Source organism: Anabrus simplex, chromosome 8, assembly GCF_040414725.1.
Source record: "Anabrus simplex isolate iqAnaSimp1 chromosome 8, ASM4041472v1, whole genome shotgun sequence".
Lineage (NCBI taxonomy): Eukaryota > Metazoa > Arthropoda > Insecta > Orthoptera > Tettigoniidae > Anabrus > Anabrus simplex.
Window position 1 is genome coordinate 224,637,532 of NC_090272.1, and position 19,103 is coordinate 224,656,634.

General features: G+C 38.9%; 1 protein-coding gene across 2 annotated transcripts in view; it reads left to right on the forward strand.

Moving 5' to 3' along the window:
* Positions 1-19,103, forward strand: part of Mekk1 (mitogen-activated protein kinase kinase kinase 4) — a 258,470-nt gene that overhangs the window by 59,328 nt on the left and 180,039 nt on the right. For both annotated transcript variants that reach the window (XM_067152711.2, XM_067152712.2), the window contains exons 5-7: positions 870-1,058; positions 9,466-9,626; positions 15,169-15,496. In XM_067152711.2, coding sequence (XP_067008812.2) covers positions 870-1,058; positions 9,466-9,626; positions 15,169-15,496 — 678 coding nt within the window. The remainder of the gene's footprint in view (positions 1-869; positions 1,059-9,465; positions 9,627-15,168; positions 15,497-19,103) is intronic.

The window sequence follows — 19,103 nt, forward strand, 5'->3', positions numbered from 1 at the left end:
ACACTACATAATTTGCCAACAGCTGTGGTGAGATGGTGCTTTCTTTCAAGCCTACATGGAGAGAGGCCGTAGTTTTTTGAAGATTGAGGGCAGGTTATCAAAAGATCTATGCACTCTTACCCGACTGCATGTTCATGTGGAGCCGATTTCACCGTGGTCTACTTCATCACCGAGAGCATGGAAGTTTCTGTCAGAAGGCAAAATGTGAGAGGCGAATGCAGGAGGATAGGTTACCTAGGAGAATAATGGACTCTGTTTTGGAGCGTAAGAGAAGTAAAGGGAGACCAAGATGATGATGGTTAGACTCAGTTTCTAACTATTTAATAAGAAGTATAGAACTAAATAAGACCACAGCACTAGTTGCAAATAGAGTATTGTGGCAACTTTTAGCAAATTCACATAGGCTTGTAGACTGAATGCTGAAAGGCATAAAGGTCTATAATGATAATGTATGTATGTTAGTTTATTAAGAGGGGCTGATTAAAATGTTGTTTTGACCCTTAAAATAACAATAACCACCAAACCTTACTTCATTGTGTGAATTAGTTTTTGTATTCATTTGATGGATTGTTGAGGTAGTGAATTGTGGATGTATAGGATTCAGTGTTAAAGCTTTTGGCCATGTGATTGAAGAAGCATTTCAGTTGCATTGTTATGAGACTTTGACTGAATAACTCAAGTTTCAGTTGTGAGTAATGAATTGACTGCTTATGGTTTCTGTAACACTTATGTCCTGATGGTCACGTTAACTTTTTCATTGTGAATGGACCTGAACACACTGCATAGTTGGTGAAATAAGCTTCTTTTGAGTAGTGAATTATTTTTCTATCTTCATGATTAACTCGTACTTTTGACATATTGTTTTTCAGGTGGAATCATGTAACCGTTTTATGAGTCTGACGTCCAAACTGGTGGCCTGTCGAAACTGTGTGCCTGCTGAAGAGCAACCCTCGACAAAAGGTTGTTCTCAGGATAGAGTGGATTTCTTCAACACTTTCTCCATCCTCATTCGAATGGGGAGTTCAGAGAAACAGATAGACAAGAATCCTCGCCGACAGGTTAGTATTAAATAAAACTAGCATGTTTTTAAAACTAGTAGTTCAAACTAGTATGTTTTAATGTTAGTAGCTAGGCATTTGTTGTTCTGGGATGATGGAGTATTATAAGCACCAAATTGAGGGCACTTATTGTTCTAAAATAATATAGTATTCTGTTGAAGAGAAGTAAGCTCTTATTATTACAATGGACTTTCAGACAGGCTTTCTTGTACAGGAGTGAAAGCAGGTTGGACTCAGGGTGCTATCTTATTCATAAACTAGAAGTATCAGACATGGAAATACAGAAAATGATTGTTGATACAACAGGTTGGAACAATGGCAGGAAGGCACTCACAACAAGGTGATAATTTAGAAATGGACATGATGGATTTAATCGTGCGTTTGATTAGGCTTTGCTGACGGCGACATGTGAGATAAGTAGTGGAGGATAGATATCCAAGGAGAATGATGAACGTGATCCTGAAAGGTAAGGAAAGCAGAGTGGACTAAGGTGGTGATGGTTATATTCAGTAAAGGTAAGAGGTGTAAATGAGGCCATGGAGTTGGTTTCAATAGAGAATTAATGGAAAGGCTTAATTAAGCAACAGGAGCTTGCAGACTGAAAGCTGAAATGCATAACTGTCTGTAATGTGTGTATAATGATGGAAAGGAGCATATTTATGTGACAGTATCTGGGTATGTAAATCAGCTCTCTCCTCATAAATCATAGTTCTTCAAAATATTTCCAGCTTTATCATTGGATGTGGGCATCCACTCTCATTAACATGGGCCATTCCTGACAATTGGGGTTTTGGTTAGGATGAGTTAATTATTATGGTTTTTTATTTTAACAATTTGCTTTACGTTGCACTGACACAGATAGGTCTTGTGGTGATGATGGGAAAGGAAAGGGCTAGGATTTGGAAGGAAGCAACTTTGGCTCTAATTAAGGTGCAGCCCTAGCATTTGCCTGATGTGAAAGTAGGAAACCATGGAAAGCCATCTTCAGGGCTGCCACATTGGTGTTAATACCTACTATCTCCTGAATGCAAGCTGGCAGCTAGATGACACAAACCCCATATCCACTCACTCAGTGGGCTTGTGTTTTATTGATCATATAGCTCTTAGCTTGCATTCAGCATTCTGCTCTTGAGAATCTTAGCCAGTATGTCCAGTGTTTTTCTGATAGGTATTGAGTAATTTCTAGTGAGATTCTGGTGACTTATGAGCTCTGATTTAGTGAGGATTGATAACCGCCTTGCTGACAACACTGTAATATTGGCATTCAGAGACCAGACAATTCAGCTAGTGACCTGGTAGCAGATGGAGGAAGAGAACTGGGAAAATTCTTCACGAGGTAGATGCTTTTAAATGCCTAGGAAGTAAGCTAACTGGGAATGGAAACATCAAGGAAGACATTTTGGAGAGGATAGGAAATTGCTTAAAATTTTATTACTGTGTATCAGACAGAATTAGAAATTGGAAATAACCTACCATAGCAAAATATCATGATATATAAATCATATTATTTGCCAATATGGACCTACGGATCTGAATGTAGGACTTTGACAAAAAAAGATCAGAGTAGATTACAAGAGACAGAGATGCACTTTCTGCGAGGTATCTTTGGTAAAATGAGGAGAGACAAAATAAGAAATGAAACAATAGGAAGCACCCTACAGATCAACCCCGTTAACAGAAACTATGGCGACAAATGGGCTGAAATGGTTCGACCATGTCAAGAGAATGGTACAAGAAGGATTACCAAAAAGAGCTCTGGAATGGACAGAATCTGGAAGAAGACCAATTGAAAACCACGAACAAGATGGAGGGGTCAGGTGGAGCATGACATAAATTGGAGAGGAATACAATGGGAGATAGTGATGAACAATAGACTGTTGGGAAAAAAGAGAAGATTGGGAGAGGTTCTGTGAATGAGCTGCATAAGCAGAAACGTATCAGGAAGATGAAGGCGATGATGATGATGATGATGATGATGATCATGATTCCAGGACGTCTATGCTAGGCTTAGTATGTTGTAATTTCAAAATAAAAATACAGTAAAACCTCATTAAGATGTTTCTGCAGGCGACAAGGAAAAATGAACATGTAAAGCGAGAAAACGTACTACTGAATACACAAATAAAAACTATCCAGCAGGGATATGGAAACACTATATATGATTTTTCCCCGACATAATGGAATTTTACGTTGTATATCCGCGGGTACAGTGAAAACTCATTGAGAAGAGAGTATTAAAAGGTGTGAAAAACATGAGAGAACAAATATGAAAACTTATTCTGCTGGGGCTTATAAAATAATAGTGCACTGGAAAGTGTTAAAAACACCAAACGACAAATATGAAAACATTTGAACAGTTCCATAAAAATATCAAAGTATTACTGCAGATCACACTCTTTCTGAAGCGAATGTTAGTGGAAGCCTTTTCTTTTGGACCAGTTGGTTATTAAACTTTATTTTTCTGGTCACACACTTGGACAATGAATTGGAGGTTATACACGGCCATGTGCGACTGCAACAGCATGACTTTGGCCCCATTTTGAATTGAACAAATTTTCGACCAACCAATTGATCGAGTCGAAAGTGGAAGGTGTGAGTTTCAACATTCACGACAACTCTGCACGCTTAAAGATGTGGATGCCAGTCGACTTGCGGACAGACTTTAATTTTGTGTTCATTAGTAAGGAATTTCACGACTTCTTCTGTAGCTATCACAAGATAAATATACACCACAGTGGTCAATTTCACATAATTATGTTCCAGATGTACGCTATTGTGCGACACTTACTTGCTACCCTTTACTGTAGAACTAACACGAAATACATTTCTAACTTCTGAATGGAATGCGAAATACAAACACAAACAGGCTCATTGTGTTATTCTATAGTTTCACTGCTACTGTAACCGGCAAGCAAAACTGAGCATTTCTGGTGCTAACGGCTTTCTCCCTGAAGGTGCAATTTATTCTGTGAAGTTCAAGAATTCAAGGCCTTTTCTCATTATCACGCAACTGCGGCGGGGGCTCTTACCAGAGTTCTTTCTACAAGGGATGATAGATAATATTTTCAGGGCTAGAAAAATGTGATCATACTAAGCAGTAATAGCGACAATTCTTGACGTGATAAGTGAGGTATTTTTATATAGATTTAATATGATGAGAATCGGGACTTCAAATTTACAACATGCTAAGCGGGAAAGCATGTTAATGAGGAATGCACTAACGAGGTTCCACTATAGTGGTTTTTTTTTTACTTATTACATTATTGCTTTAATACTGCTGTGGGAGGACATGTATGTATGGATCTAAGTAATGGAAACGAACGAGTAAGTGCAAATCAAGTCATGCATGGAAAGATAGAAACATAAAAGAAACACATAATGACAGGCATTGTGAGAAGAGAGAGGAACAGAAAGGAAACGCAGAAGGACGAGGACAATCTCCACATTTAGCACAAGCGAGCTCATCAGGGGCTGAGAAGAAATGGATGTAGGAGTTATTGGGAATAAGGGGAGAACCAGTCTGTTGGAAGACGGCAGTGACCTGTCATTGTGTTTATCCTATTGTGTGTTCCTTTCGACGTTTCCATTTCTGTGTGCCTGACTATATGGATGGATCTGTAAGAGTTGTTAAATTGAAACATAGGCTGGTCACAAACTTACACTATACAGTCAAAACTGGTTAGGACATTTTTGTGGGGACGGAAACAAAATAATGTCATAAAAAGGGAACGTGCTAAAAATGAAAAATAATTACGCTGTTAAATTTAAGGTTAGGTTTGAACGTAAAAATAGTTATTATGAAAACAAAGAAACAGGTGTCAATGATAATTAATGAAATAAGAGCACCAAGATATGAACATTAATGTGCATGAAGTGTTTTTATATATATTGTTTTTAGCCATTTGTACATATAAATTAGCTTTAAGTTAAGGTAGTGGTGTACAAACCAATTTTAAGTTAAAAGTATGTTATTATAGACATATACTTGCAGTGTCACACATAGTGACGCACATTTCAGTTCCCGATTTGACATACCCCACTTGGACGTATTCAAACATTTATTATATGGCATTCCCCAGACAAAGTAATATCAATCATTACTTGATGTACTATATGTGAGTGTATTGTTCAGCTGAGGATGATCCAGGGGTCGAAACCGGTACTGTAGTATAATAAGTATAATAAACAAGTACTGTATTGATAAGGTGGAATTTATTTCCTATTTATAATTGTGCTATATTAATAGCAACAATCGTGAATATTTCTTAACTAAAGTAAACTCATTTCCTCACCCTGAGGTGGTGCAGCTCTTTTTTTAGACAGGCCTCCAGTGGAAGGGAGTTGTGTGTACCAGTTGTAAATCTCTGGCAATACGGTACTCGAAATCGAACTTAGGCTCCCAAGAATGGCAGCTAATTGCGTTGTAAACTCGAAGTCCCGATTCTCATCGTATTAAATCTACATAAAAATATAAAAATACCTCACCCATCACGTCACAAATTTTTGTTATTACCGCATATTACAATCACTGAAAATGTTTGTCATCCCTTGTAAAGAACATGATATCCAACTTGGGTAAGAAAGAGCCCTCACTACAGTTGCATAATAACGGGGAAAGGCTTTGAATTTCTGAACTTCACAAGATAAGTTGTACCTTCGGGAAGCAAGTCGTTAGCTCAGGAATGTTTAGTTTGGCTTGCCGGTTAGCAACGAGATTGCTGAACGACATAGTGGGCCTGTCTGTGCTTGTATTTTGCATTTCATTCAGAAATTAAAAACTGATTTTGTGTTGAGTGGTATGGTGTAGGGTAGTTTATATTTGTCACCTGATAGCCTACATTTGGATTAACAACATAATTGTCTGAAGTTGACTAGCATGGTGTACATATGCCCTGTGACAGCCTAGTTATGGATTCGGAAAAGGCCATGAAATTCCTTATTAATGAAGACAAAATTAAAATCTCTCCGAAAGTGGACTAGCACCCGCAAGCATGCAGAGTTAGCGCGAAACTCACACCTTCAAGTTTCAACTCGATCATTCGAGTTGGTCAAATCGCTGTTTCAAAATGGTAGCCAAGTTGCTGGTCGCACATGGTCGAGTGTAACTTCAAAGTTATTGTCTAAGAGTGTGACCAGAAAATAATGTTTAATTACCCAGTGGTCAAAATAGAAAGCTTCTACTATAATTTAAGAAAGAGTGTGATCTGCACTAATAGTTGATATTTTCATGGCCCCCCAAGCAAATGTTCTCATATTGTGGTATTGTGTTTTTTTGCCTTTCAGTGCACTGTTATTTTATAATCCCCAGCAGAAAAGGACTTTCATATTTGTTCTCTCATGTTTTTTACACCTTTTATCCTCTCATATTTAGAAATGGTAGATTTAGTTTTGACTGTACCTGCGGATATACGGCGTAAAATGCCGCCATGTCGGGGAAAAATGTATCTAGTGTGTTTCCATATCCATGTTGGATAGCATTTATTCGTGTATTCGTTAGTTTGTTTTCTCGCTTAACACGTTCATTTTCCTCGTCCCCTGCAAAAATGTCTTAACGAGGTTTTACTGTAAGATGACATGGACTGGGACTGTGGAATAATGATGTAATAACCAGGGATGTCTTAACCAGTTTCGACTGCATGTATTGGACAATGTACACCATATCAGAATGCCAGCATTCTGGTGATAGTTTGAGGGAATCTACAGATAATCACCCCACCATTCAGATTGTCCCCACACTGAACAAGTTTCTCTATTCACTCCATCGATGAAAAGTACTGGTTACTAGTTTAACCACTCTTCCACAGAATCAGGAATTGTTTGACTGGTGGTGAAATGCTTACTCTTCAGGGCTTTCTTGAACAGACCAAAGACACGACACTTGCAAGGGGAGAGATCTTGGCTGCAAGGCGGCAATCAATAAGATTCCAGCAAAAACGGTGCCTGCTAACCATTGTTGCATTGGTCGCGTATTGATGTGGGTTACCACGGAACATGAGCTCATATCTTGAAAATTTTCCCAGTGAAAGTATTTTCTTTGCACAAAAACTGTAACCCTTATTGAGCAAGTTAACCCATAAGATGATTAAAGGAAGATATTTGACATATAAAAATAAGTTTAAATTCTTCAGAACACATCGCAACATAAAATATTATAAATCAGGTTATGATGCACGGCATCTGAAGGGCGGAATGCAGAAAAATGAGTGGAACCCTGAGAGGTTTCTCATGGCTAAAGAATTGCAAACGGCAATTGCCGTAGGATAACACGATTTATTTTAAACTTAGTAACACATTTGAAAAATTCAGGAGATTAGACAGGTCAGTTAACATAATAAAAATGGAATATATGTTTGTGAGACTTACTTTGCCACGTGTGTAGCACACTGGGAAAGAGATTTATATTTACATGTTCCGTGGCACTTGGTGAAATATGTTAACACCTATTTGGACGACACTCGTCTATGACAATGAGGGCTAGTCCCATAGTCCCATTCTACACACACCAAAGAAAACTCTGAAAATTTACACTAACACAGAGTTTAAAGAAACCTACATCATCACTGAAACACTTCATGGGGTACGATGCGCATTGGTATCACCCAAATATCACTGTAAAATTTGTCACAAATGGAACATAATAATTGCTTTTACACATATCAAGTGAAAAATCCCTGGCAAATTAAGAAATACCGTCGTTATTTGAGAAATATGAAAACATACTTAAGGCTTGAAGACAGGACTGGTTTATGACGTAGTGCGCTGCTGGTGCCGTCTTTTGTTATTTTCTTCAGGTTCAGGGCTAGCACTGTGGAATGGGAGTGCTATGTCTGTATATTCTCATTATCTTTGTCCATATGACTAGAGCGGCCAGTTCAAACAGCAAAATGGAGGTCAACAGAAAAATAGCATGATCCCTGGACCAATAAATTTTTTTATTTCTGTTCGAATGAAAGTAGCTCGATCCCTGGACCAATAAATCACTAGTCCACTGAATTTTTCTTATGTACATTGGCCATACCATTCTGTCGCCTATTAAATATTGCATATCGCGATACAATTCATGAAATGTTGATGTTTGACAAGTGAAGCAATGAAACAAAAGCAAAGAACTTCAGTGAACACAGATATCACACACGAAATCGTTGAAAGTGTAAGACAAAAGACATACGTGTGTCACTGTGAGCGCAACACCAAATGTACTTGTAAAGTGGTAAAGTACGTATACATAATATTCTCCAAAAATCAAATATTTCTTAATTTACCAGGGATTTTTCACTTGATATGTGTAAAAGCAATTATTATGTTCCATTTGTGACAAATTTTATAGTGATATTTGGGTGATACCAATGCGCACTATACCCCACTTCATGTAGATGAGCACACTAAATCAATTACATAGGTTAGGTTACATGGAACTAAAGCGTGGCAAACCAGATGGATACCGTAGGTTAAGATTAATATAAACAAAGAGGTTGCAAAACAAGGTTTGCCTCCAACAAAGATGTGAATGATCTTAGCTGAGAAGCTAAGTCATTGTGATGTTAAAATTAGCGATGAACATGAGATCCAAGCAATCAATGAATATTCAAGATAAACTTAAATATTATAACTAAGCGGTCCGCCTATTTAGCACAATATATAATTTATTATATCTAGTACATGTTTCGTCCCCTAAGGGACATCATCAGCTAATAATAAATTAACATTAATATATCAGAAATAAATATTATTAAAATTGGAAAGACACATTAACATTTTTGACTTTTAAAATAAGATCTTTGAAATGTTGTTAAAATTGTAAGTCATAAGACAGATAAAACAGTTAAATTGTCCATATTTCTCTTGTTGATATTCTTGGAAAATACCAGTTTTGCTCATAAAATCTTAAAATATCATTTGGGTTAAATAGCACACTTGATTTGTATCTCCTTAGATGGTATAATAAATTTATAAAATAATAAATTCTGAAGCATTTAGGAATTGTTCACTGCCACCTCTCCTACCCTGCTGCCCTATATTCAGATGGTGATGTATATATATATATATATTTTTTTTTTTTTACACCAGCAGGAATCAAACTTGCTAATCACAGTGTCAGCCCACGAAGTGTTGATGCCGTAACGATCATAGTCACCAGGCAGATAGATGTGGAAATCTTAACATGATAGTCAAATAGGTCATGTGAAATGATGTTGTAAAGTAGTTATATTGATTAAATACACAGATTTACATTTAATGCCTATCTCATTTGTTGAGAATGAACATAAATCCATTCTTCTCTGTAATGTACTTGTGAATTTCAGGAATGAGCAAGTTACGTACAATATGAGTACTTATGATACTGTGATGGTCTGATGTACATTACAGGTAATACTTTCTCTGTAAATCATGTTCTTACCTGTTTTAGCTGAGTAAAGAAGAGCATCGATGGCAAAATGAGCTCAAGGATTTGATATGGCTCGAGTTACAGGCCTGGCATGCTGACAGAACGCCAACGGAACAAGATGCTTACCTGTTTGAAGTCAGAAAGGATGTTGAGGCGCTTCTTAATGAAATAATGACATATAGGTACTGTAAAAATCAACCTTTGCACTTCATTATATCTTGATCTGTAGTGAAATGATGATTGATTTTTGTACTTGGCACTCATGGGTGCACAATATTATATCATGACTATTAGAATTATGTTCTCATAATGTATGTATTTGTGACCAGTTGTGCAGAAAGGGACCTAAACTAAGATTTTTCATTTTTGAGATTTTTGTGGTCCTAAAATTGGCATAAAATACTGAGCATTTAAAAGAAAGTTAATGTTTCTAGGGGCAATACTTCAGAAGACATAAATTATTGATTGTTGCCATTAAGAAAATTGTATTCAGAGAAAAATTCAATTACAGTTTTCACTTATTTTCTTGCTAATTGTACAAAATTTTCATGACATCTAGTGGTGAGAATCGAACTGCTTCTCAACTTAGTTTTACGAAGATGACCCAAAGATAGCACAAGAAGTCAAAACCTCAGACATCAGCTGTGCTGTAAAATTTCCATTGCTCACTTCAAGGCCTTTTCTGGGCAACTGATCACATTTATTAGTTTATCGTCTGCATTCAATGGTTTTTTGTTGTTATCAAGGACAGCCATTAAGTCTGCAAGAGAATGTGCTATTTTTCTTAGTATCTATTATTTATTTATTTACAAATTTTTAAAAACTAAAATGTATCAAATTTGGTAATAAATAAAAGTGATGCATTTTATGATGTTCTGCCATGTAATTTTTGACATCTTATGTGCCATTTTTTGAAGTTTTTTACAACAAGGCTTAGACATGATTCATTGTAATTAATTGATATTGTGGTAATTTTATTGATGCAAAAGGCCTCCTATAACTTTGCATTTGATGCCAACATACTTTGCATGCCAGATATCAGAACCATGTCCTGTTATGTTAGCAACTCTGAAGCTGTCTCAAGGTACATTGTGCAGGAAATTGTGATTGTAGGTGTAGGTGGTTGGGAAATTGTGATGTTTATAGGTGGGCCGGCACAAGGTTGCACTTGACAGTTGTAATTCATGTTGGCACCACTACAAAAAATGAAATGAAGAACGTCGCCCGTCAATCAGAATCACCAACCTACTACTTTTTATGTCAGATACAGTTACGCATTTTATTCATGTTAATTCGTATTTAATTTCGTATAGTGCTTATAATCTTCTATTTTCTGACACAAATATGAGTATTTAAAAATATTATAAGGTTTAAGCGAGCCACAAAATAAATACGAACTATTTTCAGTTGATTGTTGTTGGCAGTATGGTTAGTATAGTGGTGCCACCTATAACTAGCTTGATTACCGTATTGAAGTGTTGCCGTTTTATCTGTCTCCGCTAGCACATGGTCAGGCGTGATTCGCGCATTTATGGAAGTTTTGTTTTCTTTGTGAGATAATTGTGAAATTTTATTTTAACGAATGCAGTGCGATATCACGGAAACGACAACATAGTCATGAACCGCGAAGTGATAATCCTTTGCGCCGCAGAGTGGCCCTTAATAGTCAGGCATTGGATTTAGTGCCGAGAACTCATGAGGTTTACGAGAGGGAGAGGAAATTCGTACGCTTGTATAGCCGTCTCTCTGTTCCTGCAGATAAAGTTGTGGAACGCATATGTCAATCATTAGGGCTTTCAACGCGTACTGTTATTCAGACAGGTGTTCGCCTCCAAAAAAAGAAGGAAAATGGGACTGGGGAACATAGCAGTAGTGGAAACGGGGCTGATAGTAGGGACTTGTTTCACAGCACTTCGGGAAAGAAACGCATTAAGCTATCTCCTGTAACAGGAATTAATTATTTCCAGGCTGATGCAATACGAAAACACGTGTACGATTATTACAGCTCAAAGCCCCTTCTGTCATTGTTAGGGATAATGCACCTACCACTCTGTAATAATGGATAAGACCCCTACCTCGAGCGCCCGTAAAGAACTGTTAGTGGAACGGCTGCAGTAAAGAAATATCTCAGCATATGTGTGCATGACTAAATTCGCCGACGAGGTAGCGAAGGAACAAGGCCATGAGGTTATTACATTACCGTCGTACCACTGTCACTTCAACCTTATTGAGATGGTACGGTATGGGGTGAAGTAAAACATTACGTTCGCACTAATAACAAATCCTTCACAATTACTGAAGTGGAAGGACTGTTGCGGGAGATTATTGCTTTGTGGAGGAAGAAAGTTAGCCATGTTGCAACATTCATTAACTGGGCCATGGCAATACATGGCATAATCAGTGACTGTCAGGAGTTGATGATCTGCCTAGACGACAATGACAACGAAGGCGACGGTAGTGATGACAGTGATCTGGAGGGTATCGAGCCTCTACCTTTGTGAATCAGGTATGAAAAAAAGGTTTCTGAATTTTCGTAAATTTTATAGATTTAACTTGGAACGTTTTGTGTTAGCATCGGTGTATATTCTAACATTTATTGGTATATTTAAATGAGATTCTTATCGGCCGATATCTTCCGTATTTTCTAAAATCGCGACAATAAGAACTTCGTAGTGTATTTATCTCGTATCATTTTGTGTGATTAAATATGTTGTTGTAAACTTAATGGGTGTGTTGAAAGTTCGATTTTTGTTGGCTTCATTTGTATTATGTATCATCACGATGACATTAAAAGCATTTCTCCCATGTTTATAAAAACTCACATGTTGTGCAATCGGCTGTTGTTGGGGCGGCAACATCGCTTCGTGTGCCAATGCAGTGTGACCAACAATGTGCGCAGCTGTCATGTGCAACCTTACGCCGGCCCGCCTATAAATCATTTAAATCTCTCATTGATGTTTAGGTAATTTCAGGTCATTGAAATATCCAGTTACCAGGAATAATTACAATATCAGTACTTGTATTCACTGATGGTCTTTGCTGCTATATACCATGTGTGTAGACTGATTGAAAAGTTTCAAGACTGATTTTTAAAATTATTTCCCAGTATTTTGACGAACGTAGTACTTTGACGTGAAAAAGTGACAAGGGCCCATTTGAAATGGTTTGGCCATGTCAAACGAACGGAGGATAGAAGGACAGCAAAACAATGGCTACACACAGTCGTGGCCGGAAAACGACCGGTAGGAAGACCTAGGAAGAGATGGCTGGACCAAGTGAAAGAGGACATAGGAACAAGAGGAGTCAGCTGGGATGTCGTCTTGAGAGAAGAGTGGTACATGGACAGACAGAAGTGGAGAGAGTTCGTAAACCACACCCGGGCAACTGGAATGGAAAACATGATGATGATGATGATGATGATGATGATGATGATGATGATGATGATGATGATGAGTACTTCGACGTACGCGTTCCTGCAGTTGGAGAGCCGTGACTGTGAGTACATGACGCCAGTGCAGGGAAGTAACCAGTATGTACTGGTGGATGAGAAAGATAAGGTAGGGATTCAGATGATATTGAGTTCAGGAGTGATGCAATGAAAGTCCCGAAATGTTCACACACCCAGACTAGTATTTTTGTAGATACACACATATGTTATATAGAACACTGAGAAGACTTTTCATTCTCAAATAGTCCTTTCTTGAAAAATTTATGATCGAAAATCAGAAAAGGTGAACGATTATCTAAGAAACAAAAAGCGATGATATGGTTTTTCATTAGATATTAATGTTGGCATAAACCACATTGCACCGAGCTCGATAGCTGCAGTCGCTTAAGTGCGGCCAGTATCCAGTATTCGGGAGATAGTAGGTTCGAACCCCACTGTCGGCAGCCCTGAAAATGGTTTTCCGTGGTTTCCCATTTTCACACCAGGCAAATGCTGGGGCTGTACCTTAATTAAGGCCATGGCCGCTTCCTTCACACTCCTAGCCCTTTCCTGTCGCATCGTCGCCATAAGACCTATCTGTGTCGGTGCAACAGCCCCAAGGGGCCTTGGCCTACCAAGCGACTGATACTTTGCCCGAATGTCTGCAGATTACGAGGTGTGTGAATCCTCTAGGCTGTTCCTCTTGGCTTTCTACACTGGGGCCACTATCTCACCGTCAGATAGCTCCCCAATTATAATCACGTCTGAATGGATCTCGAACCAGCCTTCAGATTCAGTTAGAAATTCCTGACCTGGTTGGGAATTGAACCTGGGGCCTCCAGGTGAGAGACAGGCATGCTACCTCTACATCACAGGGTTGGCACCCTGTTGTTATAACTTTATAATTTGTTTATATAACACATTTCAATATTTTAACAAATGGTTTAATTTTTACTTGACACAATGGAAAAATTGCAGATAATTTGTGAAAGTTCATGATTTAATTACCATAAATTATTGGGAGTACACTGTATAGTAGGGCCTCTCAGAGTGCATGCGCCGGTGCATAAGAAGACTGCTAGGTTGACCAGAGTACAGATTCCCCACTCGTCGAGTTTTAGCAATAGCTCTGTCTCTCTCTTTCCATATACCTCTCTCTCTCTCTCTCTCTCTCGCTTCGCCTGTTTTCCCCTTCCTCACTCGCTCTGCAGTGCTCCACATCCGAGCTGAGCTTAGTCGAGTCGCCCCGAGACAAAATGCAAGTCCAAACCAACCCGAGTCAGACTGATGCACGGTGCACAGAATCTCTGCGCCTCATTTTGTGCATGTGAAATTTTGGGCATTTGAGAGGCCCTGCTGTATGGGAAGATAGAAACTTGAATAGGAACACAAGTCACGATATACACAATGATAGGTAATGTGGGAAGAAGGAACGATAGAAAGAAGAGATCAAGACAAGCATGACAACACAAAAAGACATGGACACTCTCCACATGATTATATGTTGCCATCGTTTTTAAGAGGCCATCTCTCTCATCCTCAGTCCCACTTTACATCTGTTTCTTCTCAGATCGATTAGCTTGTTCATTTTCATCAGGAAAAGCTTGTATTTTTATGTGATTGTTGGTATCGTGATCTTAGCCACGGGACTTCCAGTTTTACATGGGAACTGGACCATGGACTTTCTATTTTAAAAATTCGATATTCATTAGCTGTGATTCGAACTGCGACTGCTGTGGCAAGAAGCCAGTAACAGTGTCACTGGGGATCACACTCGTTGTTGCATCAGGAGGGCAAGCATAAATACTGATTGTAGGCCTATCTGGAAAGATCTTTACTTATGTTTTTGGAGGTGTAGGATAAAAGGAAAGTTGGATAAATACAAGAAAAGGGAAGAGAAATGGAGAGAAAGTTTTGTACAGGTTGTAGAAGATTAGGAACATGAGACAAACACACAAGGAGAAAATGAGCCAAACGGATCAATATAAGTAGTGGAAAGAAACAAAGGATTAAATGTAATCATATACAGATGTGAATTAGGATAAACACTTGAGAAGAGGAAGCAACAGAAAGAAGCGACAAATGGAAATAATGCAAAAGGACAAGGACAATCGGCTCAATCAACATACATTTAATTTTCTTGTAATTTTCTTTTTGCATTCACTGTTGATCTGTCTGTATGTCTGCTGGAATCCTGAAGTACAGGGGGGAGAGAAAGAAGGAGAGAGTAAATGTGTTACGTTTTTTAAGAAGATTTATTCACTTCTGGGGGTAAAATTGTTGATTATTGTTCACAGGTTTGTGAAGAAGATCCCTCCTGGTTCTGGCGATTCTTCAGGTGTCTTCTCCACTCAGAGCAGCGATAGTGGAGTGAGCTCTGATGATAAGGAAGGCTGCTCGAGTTGTGACCCATGTTTGGGAACATCTGACCCTACATCATGCTACTGTACAGGGTGCCTCTCTATTTACTGTCACAACTGTATGGAGAGTCAAGTGACAGCCCTCAAAGAAGTGGAGCAGTTGTTGAGTAGGCTGGAAGCTGCAGAGGCTCTCTACCAGTCCAGTAAGGCTTTTGCCCAGCAGTATCCTGTCTACAAGTGTCCTCGCTTTGTGGCAAGAGTCAAAGTATGCATCTTGTAATTTAGCAAACTGTTTTGATCATGTTTGCCTGTGTCTGTATCACACTTTTTCCTACCTACAATGGACGCCCTCTTATCTGGCCTGTTCAGGACAGAGCCCGTGGTCAAATAACGAAATGGTTAGTTAAACCGATAATCAGAGGCGTGCATTGCACTCTCACAACTTGTACCAGCTCGGTTCTGGCGAGCAGGGTACCTTGCTGAGTTGGGCAAGCTTATGCATGGTATCAGCGTGCCACGTAGTTGTTGGACGTTGCGGTAGCTGTGATGCCATTGCCAATTCAATTCAGTAGTGGCAAGACATAGACATGTCGTCGAAGCTGAAAATTTTAGCGGGCCATGCTACGAGTGCTTCTGCCGTAAGAAATTTCAGCAAGGGAAGACCAGTCATCACTGATGTTTGTTTTTCAAGGCTATTGCACTTCACTTTTATATTTGTGTTGTGAATGATTGCTGTAGTGCCCCCCATGTTCATGTATCATAAAGCTTTACGCGTGAATTATTTTCAAAGTCATTATGAATCTAATTAACGACTGACAGCCTCCAACCCCCTCATCCTAGTTTTGTTGTGTTGTACTATAACAAGATTACATTTTGATGTGAAATCTGTTTATAGTCAGAAAATGAAAGCATTTATCAAGCGTTCAAGAAGAAATAATGCTGTCTCCATATCAACTTCTAATATGCAGCTCCACTATATTATATTATTTGGGGCATTAATGTATATGTTTGAAATTATTAGCATTAACATCCTAGTCCTAGCATCCTAATTGGATTCAGACTTTAGGCTAGTTAAAGCCAGCACACTAACTCTCCTCTCTCTTCCAGCTTGGCAGTCTGTGCTCCATGTGGCGGGTTAAATTTACTCGGACGATCTGACAATCAGCCAGCTTGTCTAATATAAATCAACTTGTCAGAAGCGAGTTGGCACATTCTGCAAGAACACAATGCATGCCTTTGTCAACAGTATTTAAAATAAAGGGCCTCTCCAGAAATTTGTAATGTTTTTCTTTCATTTTATATATTTTTGCCATATTTTAAACCATATTTTGAAACACATTAGGCTTGTAGAGTTTGATTACAGTTATCTACGATATTACAAATTATTTATACATGAAAAAATAATAATTACACTATGTACTATACTGGGATTCACCGGACATAAAGTATTTCTCAAGTAAAATACATCACGAATACTTCCTAAATATCAGTGAGTGTAGTAACAGCGCTCAGAATGACTAAGTCTCACAAGAGCAAGTAGGCTACCCGCCGCAGCAACAGCATGTTCGCTGCGAAGCAAGCACGTCATACAGACTGGAAACTTCTATACAAGAACATTTTCTATCTTTTGAACCGATTGAGATATTGGTATGGAAACAATAGCATTTTGTAGAATACTGTATTAACATAGGGGCTGCCTGGCCAAGGACGTAAAGGCATGCTTGATTCGCCAGGAAGGAAATGGGTTTGAATTCCTGCTAGGAGGTCTTAAAATTTAAGAAACAAGATTTCCACTTCTGGAGGTGCACTTGGCTCTGAGGTTCACTCAGCCTACACCAAAAATGAGTACCAGGTTGAGGTTACGGATAGTGGACGCCTTTACCTTCCACCCCTCCGAAGGCCTTCATGGCCTGTATGGAGATAACTTTTGCTTTTTAAACATCTCCTCATATTGATTTCATTGAAATCAACCCAGGGAATACGGAGATATTCAACGTAATAGAAGCATTACGTTAGAGGTAAATATGTATAAAAGGCCAAGGGTGCAGAGCTAGGTACTTCAGTCTACACCAGCAACTCGACGATGTTGATTCACTGCGTGCTACGAAGTCGTGCCTACAAGACGAGACTGTCCGAATGAAGTGCAGACTTTTGGACCAAGAATAATTCCGGTGTTACGGAACAAATAAATTTTCAGTGAACAGAACCTCGTTGATGAACTTGTAAATATTGAAGAGTTTGACTCCAGGACATTTGAATCAGAGTTTAACCAATACTTACATATGTGACATAGGTCAGAACAGTTTCAAAGTAAAACTTTAACTTTATGACTTGAGTGATAATAGAATATTCAGATATTTTGCTAATGCACTTTTCGTATTACAAGCGTTCTAGTAGTTACAAGTGATATATTCAAGTGAATTGAACTTTGCCAACAGACAACAACAATAATAATAATAATAATAATAATAATAATAATAATAATAATAATAATAATAATAATAATAATAATAATAATAATAATTTTTTTTTTTTTTACGAGGGATTGTGGAAAATCTTCAAAAAGACACTTGTGAAGGGTCCGCACTCCACAAGTGTGTGGGATTCTGACCCACTAAAAACCACACACCCTTTTCCCACGATGTGTATCATCACCCCGGAACCGCTCTCGCATTACTTCAGGGTGATATCGTGCTTTGTCTTTCAGACGTCTTCTTTCTTCATTTCTCCTTTACGAACGTTCGTATGCTTCCAAATCCTTCTTCTTCTGACGAAGGACATTCTCCACGTACACTGCCACGCGATCCCAGGATTCCTGGTTTCGCAGCATCACCGAAATAATGTTATCTGCTGTCAATTCTCCTATTTCAGTTTCCACACATCTTCTCTGAATCGTCCAATGGCCGCATACAAAAAAGGTGTGAAATACGTCATCAATGTCATCACAGTATATGCATGCTGCGTCATTCGCTCTGCCCACTTTATGCAGGAATTTCCGGAAATATCCATGCCCTGTTAGAAGCTGCGTGAGGTAGTAATTTACTTCACCATGGGCCCTTTCAACCCAGATATCCAAGCGTGGTATCAATCGCTTGGTCCATTTGCCTCGAGGGTCACTTTCCCATCTGAGTTGCCATCGCCTCATCCGTTGACTGAAGGCACGCTTCTTTGCACATTTCTGTCCCAGCTCTCCTTGGGTTCGCCAGATTTCATGTCGCTCCAATGCAAGTAGGTCTATTGGGGCTATTGCTGCCACCGTGAGGATTGCAGGCTCGGAGACCGTGCGGTATGCGCATGCAATACGTAAAGCCGCTCTCCGTTGTACGGCAGCTATCCTTCTCCGATACCAAGCGAATCTCAAGGATTCAGCCCAGATTTCAGAGCCATATAAGAGCACTGACTGAACCGTCGACATGAGAAGACGTCGTTTGCTGGATTTCGGACCTTTAATATTTCCCATTAGTCTGCTAAGTGCAGTCATGTATTTTACTGCCTTGTCTGTCGTTCTCTGAATATGATTCCAGAATGTGAGCTTGGAGTCAAGTGTCACTCCTAGATATTTTGTGCTCGCAGATGTTTCAATCACTAACTCTCCAACAGTCATTGGTACAAGAGTTTCAATCCTTTTCCTCGTCAGAAGAACTATCTCCGTTTTGTGTTCGGCTAATGTTAGACTGTGGTTCATCATCCATTCTTTTATGCGCCGCATCACCTGGTTCAGTTTGATTTGAGCCATTTCAACATTACGAACTACTATCAAGGCGGCCACATCATCGGCGTAGCCCACAAGCTTCGTGTCCTTTGGCATCTCCAAACGTAACAAGCCATCATACATTATGTTCCAAAGATCTGGACCAAGGATCGATCCCTGC